The sequence below is a fragment of the Lissotriton helveticus genome, chromosome 10, assembly GCF_964261635.1.
Source record: "Lissotriton helveticus chromosome 10, aLisHel1.1, whole genome shotgun sequence".
Taxonomy (NCBI): Eukaryota; Metazoa; Chordata; class Amphibia; order Caudata; family Salamandridae; genus Lissotriton; species Lissotriton helveticus.
In genome coordinates, this window is record NC_136071.1 from 25,884,504 (window position 1) to 25,897,544 (window position 13,041).

Consider the following 13,041-nt stretch of genomic DNA (forward strand, 5'->3'; position numbering starts at 1 on the left):
ATAATTAACAAGCGATGGTCAATACTCACATCGAATAAACTGTATTTTGAAAAACCCATGTTCTCCTTTAGAAGGAACCGCAGTTTAAGAGAGATCCTCATTCATACGGACAGTTAGAAACCAAAAACAGAGAATCAACTTACCCTATGGAACACCCCTCCTGTGACTGGTCACTACCCATGTGGATCTTGTGTAGCCTGTGAATTTACGGAACATACCAAATTTCTTGACTTGGTATTACCAACCCCTTGGGAACAACGGTCACACACGAATTGTAATTCTGAATCAGTAATTTACCTCATCAAATGCCCGTGCGGATTGACCTATGTAGGTATGACTAGTCGCAAAGTTAAGATAAGAATAAGCGAGCATAGAAGCACTATTAGACGCGCAGTCAATTCCACCAGACTAACTGCACATTTTGTAGAAAAACAACACAAGGATACGGACATACGGTGGACGGTCATAGAGAAATTGAAAGGCACAAACAACCTACAGAAGAGACTATTAGACAGTGAACAACGGTGGGTATACCGACTGAAGAGCCATCAAAAAGGACTCAATGATGACATTCCGTGGAGCCAATTGACCAAATAAAATAATGTCTACATAAGTGAATAAGAATACTCTAGACAAGATGAAATCAAGTCCAAGGGATCTGCTTTACAAAGAGAATTTGGATAGGATACCAACCGAAATTCTACCCATATTTACATGACCACTCTCATATATAGAGTACGTCCTCAGTCTGGAATATGAACCTAATTGACAATGAACATATTAGGACAGAGATGGTATACCACAATAACAGTTCTCCCTCCCGCTGATTAGATACGAGTACACATGATTGTGACCTCACACATGAGGAATATAATGAGGGTATTAACTATAAGTACAGTGTACTAAAAAAGCTCTACCTCAAGAATCGCAACCATGCATATGTATATATGGCCATCGTACATTTGAACATAGTTTCAATTCCAAACTTTATTAAATAACCCAATGTAGAATTGGGGGACGAAACATTGGTATTGTTAATCACGGTGAAGAGATGAAATTACACGTGACTTTGACTACCATGTTTTATGTAATTTTAGATAATAATGAACAAACAGGTTTCGTCCGCAAACATTTGAATTTAATATCACGCTACTTTCACTGTAAGACGATCTAGAATTTAAAATTTGATCCCCTTCGGTTACTAAAACAGTGGGAACTACATTTCCCAATGGGCTTTGTGCTCAAGACCAACCGGGGAATGACACGCTGAATACGCAACCGGTCAGAAGGGGAGGGCGGGAACTTCCGTCTACATAGTTTACCCGGAATTGATTTATATTACCATCGGGTCCGACAACAACTCGGAACATTAAAGCCGGGGACTGATGGCTACAACAGGTCAGACGGTTGGGTGTGTACTTAAATAAGTAAGTGTAAGACGACTGTTTATACGAGTGTATATGTAATGCAGCTAACCTGACGCGGGACATCTGCACTTCGTCAGGCAGCCATTCCCGCCAATATTTACCTAGAAAACATCACAGATAACGTCACAAACATCCTCTTAATAATCACCTAGGACCACCAACAGTGAGTGTCCAGTCCCGTGAGACGCCGATGACCGATCCCAATTGGGTAAAGTATATCGAGCGTGAGAACTGTGCTGTATGAATGGAATGAATGTTCACTTTACTAAGTTGTGATTGTGGTTGATAGCGCAAACCCCACTGCAATTGAGATTGATTTTATTTGATGCATGATTACCTTTAAACCTATCAGACATTTCGCTGATATAGCCAGAATGCGATAGAAATTGTCACTTACCTGTTATGTATAAACCCAATATATTTCAATTGAGTGGCTCAATGAAAGGATGATATACACCCACTGTGGTGCATTAATAAGTAGCATGCTCACATCGGTGACACCCGATTTGGGCGTTTTTCACATTAGCAATCTACGATGTTGAACCTATTATATGTTGTTTGTTCCTGTCTTTTCTTCACAGATGGAGCCTGGCAGATCACACAAACACCACATATACATTATAAGGAGCAGCTACTCTGCCCTTTCATACTGATAGGATAGGGACTTCCCATCCCCTCAGTTCCCTCACATAGGGGGCCATTCTTGCCCTGAAGAAAGTCCTGGACCTACATGGCCACATCGGACTGAAACATGTCGGCACTAGGGTCTTAGGACCATAACACTCCAAATAAGACCCAATCTTAACATTTTTTAATTACCCAGTCAGAACCCAAAAATAAAGGGAAACCGGGGATTTGACGGAGGTATTTTATCTTTAAACCCCCTTGCCATTTATCACAAGAGCTCCTAACATTGTGGTTGAGCCCACCCTGACTTATAGGGGTCAGGGTGACCCGATGATGAAGCATGACACCACTAGGGTGTGTGAGGGTAAATAAACAAAAAGTCGTTTTTTTCCTTACACTCATGGTTGAGTTAGACACAACCTTTCATCAGGCAGCTCCTTTTTCCCTTCTTCTGTTAGTCGTGTCCCCCAGATATTGCGAGGTGGATAACGTTACTAACCGATGTCCATCGGAGTATATATTGTGATGTATATTATTTAGAGAGGACATACTCCGGTACAGTCGTACCTCTCAAACCCTCCTGTTATTGGTATTTTTTCCAAATACCTTTTTGTGATTGCACATCTAAGCAGCACATAACACAGTAAACCAACACCCACACAACACCCAACAGATTGGCTGATTCAACTGCATATTTTGTGATCAGAAGAGGACATAATTGTCTGTTAACTCCTATGCCCACTTCAAACCGAGCAATGCACATACCAATCCTTCATAAGGCACATTCCTGAATTGGTAAAGAACTCTGCACACACACCAACACAAATGTAAAACTAACATTGTTCTACATCCACACTAATTGCAATTCAAAACGGTATTATTTTTGGGTAACATAGCATAAGTCCGCATAAATGCCCCCTGTCTGGCCATAATAACGAATAGCTATCCCCTGTAGCACAACTATGGCAGTATTGAACATGAGAACTATGTTGTAAGTGGATGACTGGGCCATGCTTTTAATCAGCTGAAACTTGTTGTGGTACCTACGTTTTAAGTCTAGCTTGACAGTGCAGCTGTGAGCATGATCTGTTGTTGCCAGTACCTTAAAATATACATAAAACATACACAGAGTGGACTAATTCTTCTCCCAGAGGTTTACTTCTGTCTCACCTCATGGTATTGGCTTTTTGGTGTATCCTTATGTGACTGTTCCAGATTTATGACATCCACACATTTTTCTATGAAGAGCAATTATCTATATAAGTAATTATTCATTTGCATTTCATTGTTGTGTAAAAATGGTTTGCTCAGTGTCATTTAAGTAACTAATGAATACGTTGGACGCTGTATCACTGGCTGCTGTCGCTTTTATAGTGGGCAAAAATGGCACTTACTCCAGTATTGGAACTTTCATAGATTCCCATGCTTGTATCATTCCCCGTCGTCGAAATGGGAGTCCTCGGTATACATAAAATAGCAATAGAAACCATTACCAAATCATAAACTAGGCCTAGGCCCATTCTAGTTTTGTAACATATCCACCTCTTTTTGTAAAAGAGACCAAATAAAGTGAACAACCAATCAGATCAGCCTCACCCCTTAGAAGCCTCCTGAGAGAAGCTCAGAGCCTCAGATTTCCTACCGCACATTGTGCAAGGGAGTCTCCACTGTGCTCTACTCAGTTTTTTCCTGTTAACCTTACTCCTACAATTTGTCCCCTGTTTTTTCTTCAAGACCACCTAGGACTTTGTGTCAAGATGTCTGCTGAGGAGAAAAAAGCCCTCTTTAAAGCTAGTGCAACTTGTGCTAAGAAGAGGTTGTATGTGGAGGACAAGCACAAGGATTGTATTTACTGTCTGTACCAAGACCATAAGGCTGCAGTCTGTAAAATATACCCCACTTTTTTTACAAAGACCTTGTGAGACCGTGAGGGGCGTCTCTTGACCTGTCTTCAGAAGCTCAAGTCAAGGAAGGAACCAGTCTCCAGTGACAGTGTTGAGGCATCCTCTGCAACATCTTCCAGGAGGTCTGTGAAAAGGAGTAGAGTTTCTCCTTCACCTTCTGAAGAACGTCCTGGTAAGGCCTTGAAAAAGACCTCTCATAGGTCTGAAGGGCGTAGTCCTAGCGAATCTCCTTTCTGAGGTGTAAAGGAGAGGGAAGGCTGTCAGCAGGAGTAATATCTGAGAGGAAATCCAGCTCTGTTCCTCCATCTCCTCCTCCAGTGGCTCCAAACTCTTTTAAAAAGCTGTTGTCACTTTCTTCTGAGGTAAAATCTGTGAAGAAAGTTCACTCGTCGACGACGGTGTCAACGGCTCTGTGGACGAAATCATGAAAGGTACAGTCTAAGTCTGCTCCTTCATTTCTGGCACTGTCGACGGGCTCGTTAGCGGTGATTTTCCCGTCTCCGGCGCTGACGATTCAGGGATCTGAGTCGAGGACTTCGACGCCGGTGAAGACTTTGTCGTCAACGATGCTGTCAACCATGTCGGCGAGGATGAAGGGCGACGATGGTGACAACGGCAACCACATCTACAACAATGACGACGACGGTCTCGAAGACAGCTGCGTCGACGACATCATTATCTTTGTCAATGATTCTCTCTTCGTCGTCGACGGTCCCGTCGACAAGGGGAAACATTGCCATTACGATGAGGAAGCACCAGATTACAACTGACATAACTTCCCCAGGAGGGTGACTCCTCTACCTCCTGCTTTCCTCCTCGAAGAAGAGGATTCTGAAGAAGATGAAGGACCTTTTGGCTATGCGGATAGCCCTTCGCAATTGCATGTCAAGTGCCAGAACACAGACTCTGATGGGGACTACGTAGAGGACCAGCAATATGATCCTCCCTTAGATTATCAATAGGACTACCAGCAGGAGATGGTCTCTATGCCTTCCTCCCCACTATCGGACTTGCAGTATATGCTATTGGACTATAGATGGAGATTCCCAACATAATCTCCGGCTCCAATTGCGGTGCAAGTTAAAGCTGTTCCGCCTGCATTGCCTTCTATCCCTCTATTGCCACCTCCTCAACCACTGCCTGTGGCTCAGGATGTGCCACCAATCGTTGTTCTCATTCAGGATGATACCTCTGATGAGGACCATGGCAACGTCATTATACCAGATCCAGATGCAGAGTGGGATGACTATGTAATTCCTGATCAAGCTTCTCCTTCACCAGCGCCTGTAGATTCTCCCCCCTGGAGACATAGGGGGTTTCCATAACTTAACGGAAAGGGCCGCTAAGAGATTTGAACTGCCCATGCCTACGATGCAGTCTAAATGTTTCCTCTATGACTTCAAGGAGCCTTACAAAAAATTAGTTAGCTCCATTCCAATAGTTGGTCACGTCTGGGATGAGGGCTTGAAAGTGATGCGGAGTCCAGGCACCGTGATTCCGGTACTGCCTCTCCTTGATAAGAAATATAAGGCTCCAGATGATAGCCCGGCGTACCTGGTCAGGCAGCCTAAACCGGACTCAGTCATCTCTCAGGCTGGTCCAAGAAAGTCCAGAAATCCTTCTGCTCCCCTCACGACACCTCCGGATAAAGAGGGCAGACGCCTCGATAATGCGGGCAAGAGGTTTTCTTCCATGTCCAGCCTGTTAGTCAGGGCTGCGGACGCCTTAGCGATACTTGGTCACTACGATCGCCAGATGTGGTGTGACCTTTCCCTCTATCTGGGCCAATTGCCGGAGGATGCGAAGGTGGATGCGAAGAGGATTCTTCAAGAGGGAGTGAAAACATCTTCTGAAGTAATTGATTGTGCAATGGACATTGCAACAACGGCATTCCATTCTCTTGCGGGCGCTGCTGTCCTTAATCGGCAGGGCTGGCTGCAGGCTACATAGTTTCATCCTGAGGTCCAAAACAAGATCTTGGATCTTCTGTTTGATGGGGAGGTGCTCTATGGAAAACATATTGATGATGCACTCCAGGACATTAAGAAAGACACGGAAACCGCAAAATTGTTAGGGGCTCCGCAGTACCACAAGGTCCCCTTCCGTGGAGGTAGAGGTAGTGCCACGTACAGAGGAGGATACCAGCAACAACGGTATTCTTCCTATGGATCAAATTCTCAATCTTACCGGCCGAATTATAACCAGCGGCAAAATCAATCATCCTCTTTCTCTAGATCGAACAACAGAGGAAGACTAGGGCGCCAGGGGAGGAACTCCTCTAAGCATCAATAGCGGCTTGCTGGCTCTTACTACTGTCCCTTCTCCTCCTATAACACCAGTGGGAGGCAGAATTTCAAATTACTTCCACAACTGGCTGCAAATAACATCGGATCGTTGGGTTCTAAACATCATTCAATGCGGACATACTCTGGTATTTGTCCGTGCACCACCTTCCAAGCCCCTTCGTGCCACTGTGTCAAGACATCTCCGTCTTCTACGGTTGGAAGTACATCAAATGCCCCTGAAAGGGGCGATAGAGCTGGTTCCTCTCTCTCAGCGGGGAGAGAGTTTCTGCTCCTGGTTCTTCCTGGTCCAGAAGACTTTGGAGAAGTGGCGCCCTATTCTAGATCTGAGGGAGCTCAACACCTATCTCATCAAGCAATCATTTCAGATGGTTTCTCTGCAGGACATCCTTTGTCTTCTCAATGCAGGGGATTACAGGGCCACATTGGATCTAGAGGACGCATACTTTCACGTACCTATCCATCCAGCCCACAGGAGGTTCCTTCGCTTCACAGTATCCAAGAGCCACTTTCAGTTCAAGGTCCTACCTTTTGGACTCCGATCTGCTCCGCAGATCTTTACAAAAGTATTAGCTCCTGTGGAAGCTTTTCTACGAAAACAACAGCATCCGGTCTTCCCCCACCTGGACGACTGGTTGCTGAAAGCTTCTACCAAACACTCAGCAGAAGAATCAGTTGCGGCGTGCACACGCCTTTTCGACAATCTCGGGCTGACTCTCATCACAGAAAAGTCGACTCTGTCCTTCCAGAACAGCCCGATTCCTGGGAGCCATTCTGGACACTTCCATCAACAAAGCTATTCCGACCCTGGAGAGGCAAGAAAAGCTGATGAACATGGCCCATCTACTGTTAAAAATACAGTCACTTTCAGTTCACCTCTACAAGTCCCTCCTAGGGTCCATTTCCTCCTGCATTCCTCTAATTTCTCACTGCAGGTTGCGGATATGTCCTCTCCTGGAGGAGTTGGACTTGCAGTGGTGCCAAGTCAACGGATACACTATGTCTATGAGGAAGGCCGCATCATGGTGGACGAACGAGGAAAACATTTCTCAGGGCCTCTCCTTCAGGAACACCCCTGCTCCTCAGATAACTACAGACGCCTCTCTGGAGGGCTGGGGAGCAGTCTTTCAAGACCTTCATGTAAGCGAACGTTGGCTGCCCCAACATCGTCTTCTACATATCGATCTGCTAGAGCTCAGAGCGATTTGCCTGGCCTTGCAGGCTTTTCGTCCACGAATACAGCAGTCTGCAGTTCTAGTACGTACATACAATACGACGGCCATGCATTATATAAACAAGGAAGGCGGCACCAGGTCTCGTCTTTTGTCACAAGAATCCCAGACCATTTGGGAATGGGCTATCCAGCAGGGGATATCGCTCAAAGCGGAGCACCTGCCAGACGTTCTCAACAAGACAGCGGACACGCTGAGCAGACTGAAATCGGTCAGCCAAGTATGGGAACTGGACCAGTTCACTCTGTAGACGGTTTTTCGCCTATGGGGCAGACCTTCCATAGACCTCTTTGCCACGCCGGAGAACAAGAAATGCTGATTGTACGCAAGCAGACTTCACCATCCGGGATCATTGGGGAATGCGCTTTCGAAGGCCTGGTCAGGGGCATTTATTTATGCTTTTCCCCCCATTCCGCTGATCCCCAGGCTTCTCTGGAAGCGCAGAGCAGTGCAAGATGATTCTGATAGCTCCTGCATGGCCCCAACAGTTTTGGTTCACAGAGCTGCATCTCCTCTCCCTGGACCTTCAGCTTTCTCTGCAGCCAATTCCTTCGCTGCTGACAATGTCCCAGGGCCAAATCTGGCACCCGGATCCTCCATCCCTGCAGTTTTCGGCATGGCTCCTGAGCACCAAGAATTTCTTGGTTTGACCCTTTCAACAGAATGTAGAGATGTCATTTCTCAGGTAGGAGCCCCAAGTACCAACAAGACATACAAGTTGAAATGGAAGTATTTCTGCATTTGGTGCCAACAAGAGGGTGTCCATCCTCTTTTGTCTGAACCGCATGAAGTTCTTCCTTACATTCTTTTATTAGCAAAATTGAGGCTGGCTCACTCATCCATCAAAGTTCATCTTGCCGCCATCTCTCACTTCTGACGCACATCTTCTGGTCCTTCCCTCTGGTCGGCAAGGATCATTAAACAGTTTCTCAGGGGCCTTTTCAGAGTCTTACCTCCAGTCAAGCCTCCGCCCCATCTTTGACACCTTTTCTTGGTTCTCACCCAGCTCATGAAGCATCCCTTTGAACCGATTCACCTGGCGGATTTAAAATTCCTCTCCTGGAAGGTGGCTCTTCTGCTGGCCTTGACTTCTGCTAGGAGAGTGGGTGAATTGCAGGCTCTCACAATTCAGGAACCTTTTCTCCAGTAAAAAAAGGATACTCTGATACTCCGTACCAACCCAAAGTTCATACCGAAAGTGCCTTCTGACTTTCATTTGAATTAGCCTGTTATACTCAAAACTTTTTTCCCTCAACCTACGACTCCGGCAGAAAAGGCACTCCACTCATTGGACATTCAGAGGTGCATGAAATTCTACCTTCAACTTACTAATGACTTCAGGAAGTCTCCGCAACTGTTTGTCTCTTTTAGCGCCCCTCGTAAGGGGTTTCCCCTTTCCAAGCAGGGGAATACTTGTTGGATTACCAATGCTATCCAATATTGTCACAGAGCAGCGGGTAAGCCCCTGGAAGGTCGGGTCCATGCTCACTCCACAAGGGCAATTTCTTCCTCGACAGCCCTCTTTGCTGGAGTTCCTATTCGGGAGATCTGCATAGTAGCGACCTGGAGCAGTACTCGTACATTTACAAGACACTACTGCCTGAATTCTTCAGCGCAGAGTGACGCAGCAGTTGGACAGGCAATCCTGAGGAACCTCTTTCAGTATGGGTGAGCTTTCCCTTTCATCCCTCCTTCCATTTTACTGTTTTTCAGTTCTTGCACGTTATTTAACCTAATTTGTTTATGGTTCCTACTTTTTCTAAGAATGTTTATTGACCATTGCACTTGTCATTATGGTGAATTGGCTGTTGCTTTGTTCTTAGTCTTATAATGATCATGGTTCTAAAATGTGCACATAACTGCTAGCTACTCTGATACAAGCATGGGAATCTATGAAAGTTCCAATACTGGAGTAAGAAAACAAGTTACTTACCTGTAACTTTGGTTCTCCAGTATTGGAAACTTTCATAGATTCCCATCCGACCCAGCCTCCTCCCCTGGGAAAGCCCAGCCTTCAGCACATTCAGTAGTATGGTTACACAACAGCTACGAAAATCTGAGGCTCTGAGCTTCTCTCGGGGGAGTTCTAAGGGATGAGGCTGATCTGATTGGTTTTTCACTTGATTTGGTCTCTTTTACAAAAAGAGGTGGATATGTTACAAAACTAGAATGGGCCTAGTCCTTGTTTCCGTTTTGGTAATGGTTTCTATTGCTATTTTATGTATACCGAGGACTCCCATTCCGACGACTCGGAAGGATACAAGCATGGGAATCTATGAAAGTTTCCAATACTGGAGAACCAAAGTTACAGGTAAGTAACCTGTTTTCTTCTGGAATTGAAAGAATGTTACTAGTATGAATGTGATGCTGTGCTTTACGAATGATAAACATTTTGGACCAGCCTACTACTTTTTGGTGTACCTTGATTGACTTGTCAGTGCCAGTGAGATCTGAGTGCTAGGAAAACATTATTGCTGACATCAAAAACAAAAGCATTAATTCAACTGGACAGGTTCTTTTTTTATAAACGCAAGCAATTGGGTAGGGAAAGACAGAACTTACCCTGAGACCGCTGATAACACTAAAACTGATTGCTTTTCTTCGTGCAGGGGAACTAGATGTGCTCCGGGTGCGCTGTGATACCCTCTGTCAAGAGAAATCTGAACTTGTGACCCTTCTGAACAAGCTTGAGACAGAGCTTAACAGGTACAATCCTCCATTTCCCATTATTTCTGTACTATTACACAGTTGTGAGCGAAGTCGTCAGTGGTTGGTTGTTCTTCATTCTGTCTTTATTAGGTAGAGCTTAGGCAACACATGCGCTGCTCTGTGATGCATGCTGTATCAAGAAAATGTGCTTAAAGCACCTCCCATCTTTTCTATTGGCTCCTGTTAGTGCCCTTCATAAATGGATGCTTTTGGTTGGTAGATATGTTTAATTAGTCCCACCTTTTAGGGGTTCGGACCCTCCCAGCCAACTGCCCCCATTATCTGTGGTCTTACTCCTTTTTTTTATGTATGTTCCTTCCTGTGCACTTTTTTTTTCTTGCATTGACTTGACCCGTGTATCAGCACGGCACCTGTTTTACAGACTCTGTGCTTCATATTTTTCATGGTAATACGATTCCGTGCTTAACGTAGGGCATTACATGTGCTCCTCGGCTTGTCTGACACGCCCACCTCACTACAGTGTTCACTTCTCCTGTTCTGCCGCTGCCCCCTTATTCACTCTCTTTCTATCTGTCTTGCTCCACCTCACTTGCTGAAAACCATGACTTCACCAAACAGCTCTTGCCCTCTCTTTCCTGCTCTTTCCTTTAGTTGTTCCCCTGTGAAATGGGTCCAAAAAAGAAAGAAACACTTTGGCTGCAAATGTTTTTGGGCCATTTTCCTATTCCAAAGTGCAGCCTCGGGACAGAGAGAAAAAAAAGGTTCAAAATATCCCATGAGTTCCTGTTGGCGGTAGTTGCTCCTATTTTTTTTAAATCGAGACACAAGATACTGCTCCATGCCCCATTAAAATCCATATTCTTTACACTGGGGAAGAAGGATGCAGGATGGTTACTTATGATTTTTTGGCGATCCCCCTTAAACAGAGCTAGAATTTCAGGTAAACATTTACTCCTTCTCATCAGGGCGGCTTCTTCTAAATAGCGGAGGAGCCTTGCCTGCTGCAAGCGCAGCAGGCAAACAGAAATAAATAAAATAGTGACTCAAAACCATTTTATTTTGTCACCACTTGCGCTGGTCTGCACAAGGGTAGTGGCTGGGCTAAATCCTGCAAATGCAGGATGACTACACTGGTCTACAGTGCGCATGTCGGATTGTCCGTCTGTTCACAGCCATCCTATCCGACATGAGCACTGTAGACCGAGCAATCCAAGGGCTGTGAAATAGGCTGAGAATTGCTGGCACAGGCCCACAGCCTCAAAATGAGTGCTGGGTTATCCTGCTCCAACCAATCCTGGAGCTGCTCTCCTGCTAAAAACACCATGGGTTGGATTTGCGATCGACGAGCAGGAAGGAAGTCCTTCCCTTACCTGCTCGTGGACTCCAGGACCCCAATCCCGCCATGGAGGGACAGACCGGATGAGGAGCAGCAAGTTCAGTGAAATATATATGGTTATTTTTGTGTGCATCACTCCTCACCATATATGTTGCCAGCCACCACTGCTTCTCCTTTGGGGCTTATCAATTGATATTCACTAGCAGTGAATAAAAAAGCAACCTACTAAGTGTGGTGGAAAGAATGAAAAAAGAAACATTTTGGCCTAAGCAGAGAGGTCCCTGAAAGAGGCCTGACCTACTTGGGCATCAGGGCAGTAATACATTCTTAGTAATACAGTAGTCACAGCTTTACCCCTGGTAGAATCAGCATTTGGTCTACTGAACCGTCTTATCAGTGTCTGAACAGTTACGTTTTACAGCTAGATCAACTCTCCAAAGTCTGTCTAATTCATCAATTATGGCCCTCACTACAAGTGACCCAGTTTATTGTGATATATGCGGTAGCTCCTATTCTCTTCCAGGGGATACTCATCAATAGTCATAAGCAGTGAATTATCCCCGCCCATGTGCGGGACCCCGGAGCTTATAATAATATATATTCATATATATATATATATATATATATATATATATATATATATATATATATATATATATATATATATATATATATACATAATAAATAACTATGCAGCCCTATAAATCCAAACTAAAGAAGGGACAAACAGCCAGAAACTAATTCAGCCATACTTGCATAGTAATACATTACATAAGAAAACTTGTAATAGAGACCATACACCCAAATGGCTTCGTAAAAGAAATTTCTTTATTTTCCAGAACAAGGAAAAAAACTCAAGTATTTGAAGGCAGTTTGGCCCATAGGCTGCGTAGGAATTACTGTCCTGGGACAGAAAAGAAAATTGGCACCTCGCCTTTAAGACTTCCAATAATCTAGGTACTTTGCCTTTAAGACCCTCAGAGAGCCCTATGCTCCCAGCATGCACCACAGGTGACAGTTAGGTCAGTTCTTTTTTCCGGCTCCTTCTGTGAGGATCCTGGAGCTTGAGCTCGACAGTTTTTTGACTTTTTAGTCAGAAATTGTTATTTTTCTTGCTGTTTAGCATTTCTCCTGTGCTGGGAGAAGATTTTCCTTCTTTTTCTGACAGAAACTTGTCATCTTTTTCTGTCAAAATGCCAGCTCTCTTCAGAAATTGTCCATCTTGTTGAAAAAAGATGGCTAGGTCAGATCCACACTCCGTGTGTATCGCCTGTCTTCCTTCTTCTCATAAGGTAGACGCCTGTTATCACTGCCAGAGGTTTTCCTCAAGAACACTCCGTGATAGAGAGAGGATTCGGCTTCAGGCAGTGATGGAGAGAGGAAAAACACGTCCAGAAAGTGGCCTTGGGGATCAAGAGCCCTCCTCTCATCAGAAGCATCGTTACCTTCTACAGTCTGCATCTACACCGTCGAGAAAAAGGAAGATTCCAGCTTGTTCGCCGTCACAGCCACCGTCGAAGAAAAGGCCTGAACAGTCTCCGA

At 44.8% G+C, this 13,041-nt stretch overlaps 1 protein-coding gene across 5 annotated transcripts in view; it reads left to right on the forward strand.

The window, feature by feature from the left end:
• LOC144785799 (uncharacterized) overlaps window positions 1–13,041 on the forward strand; it is a 672,618-nt gene that overhangs the window by 423,959 nt on the left and 235,618 nt on the right. For all 5 annotated transcript variants that reach the window (XM_078664619.1, XM_078664623.1, XM_078664622.1 and 2 more), the window contains exon 4: window positions 10,103–10,199. In XM_078664619.1, coding sequence (XP_078520745.1) covers window positions 10,103–10,199 — 97 coding nt within the window. The remainder of the gene's footprint in view (window positions 1–10,102; window positions 10,200–13,041) is intronic.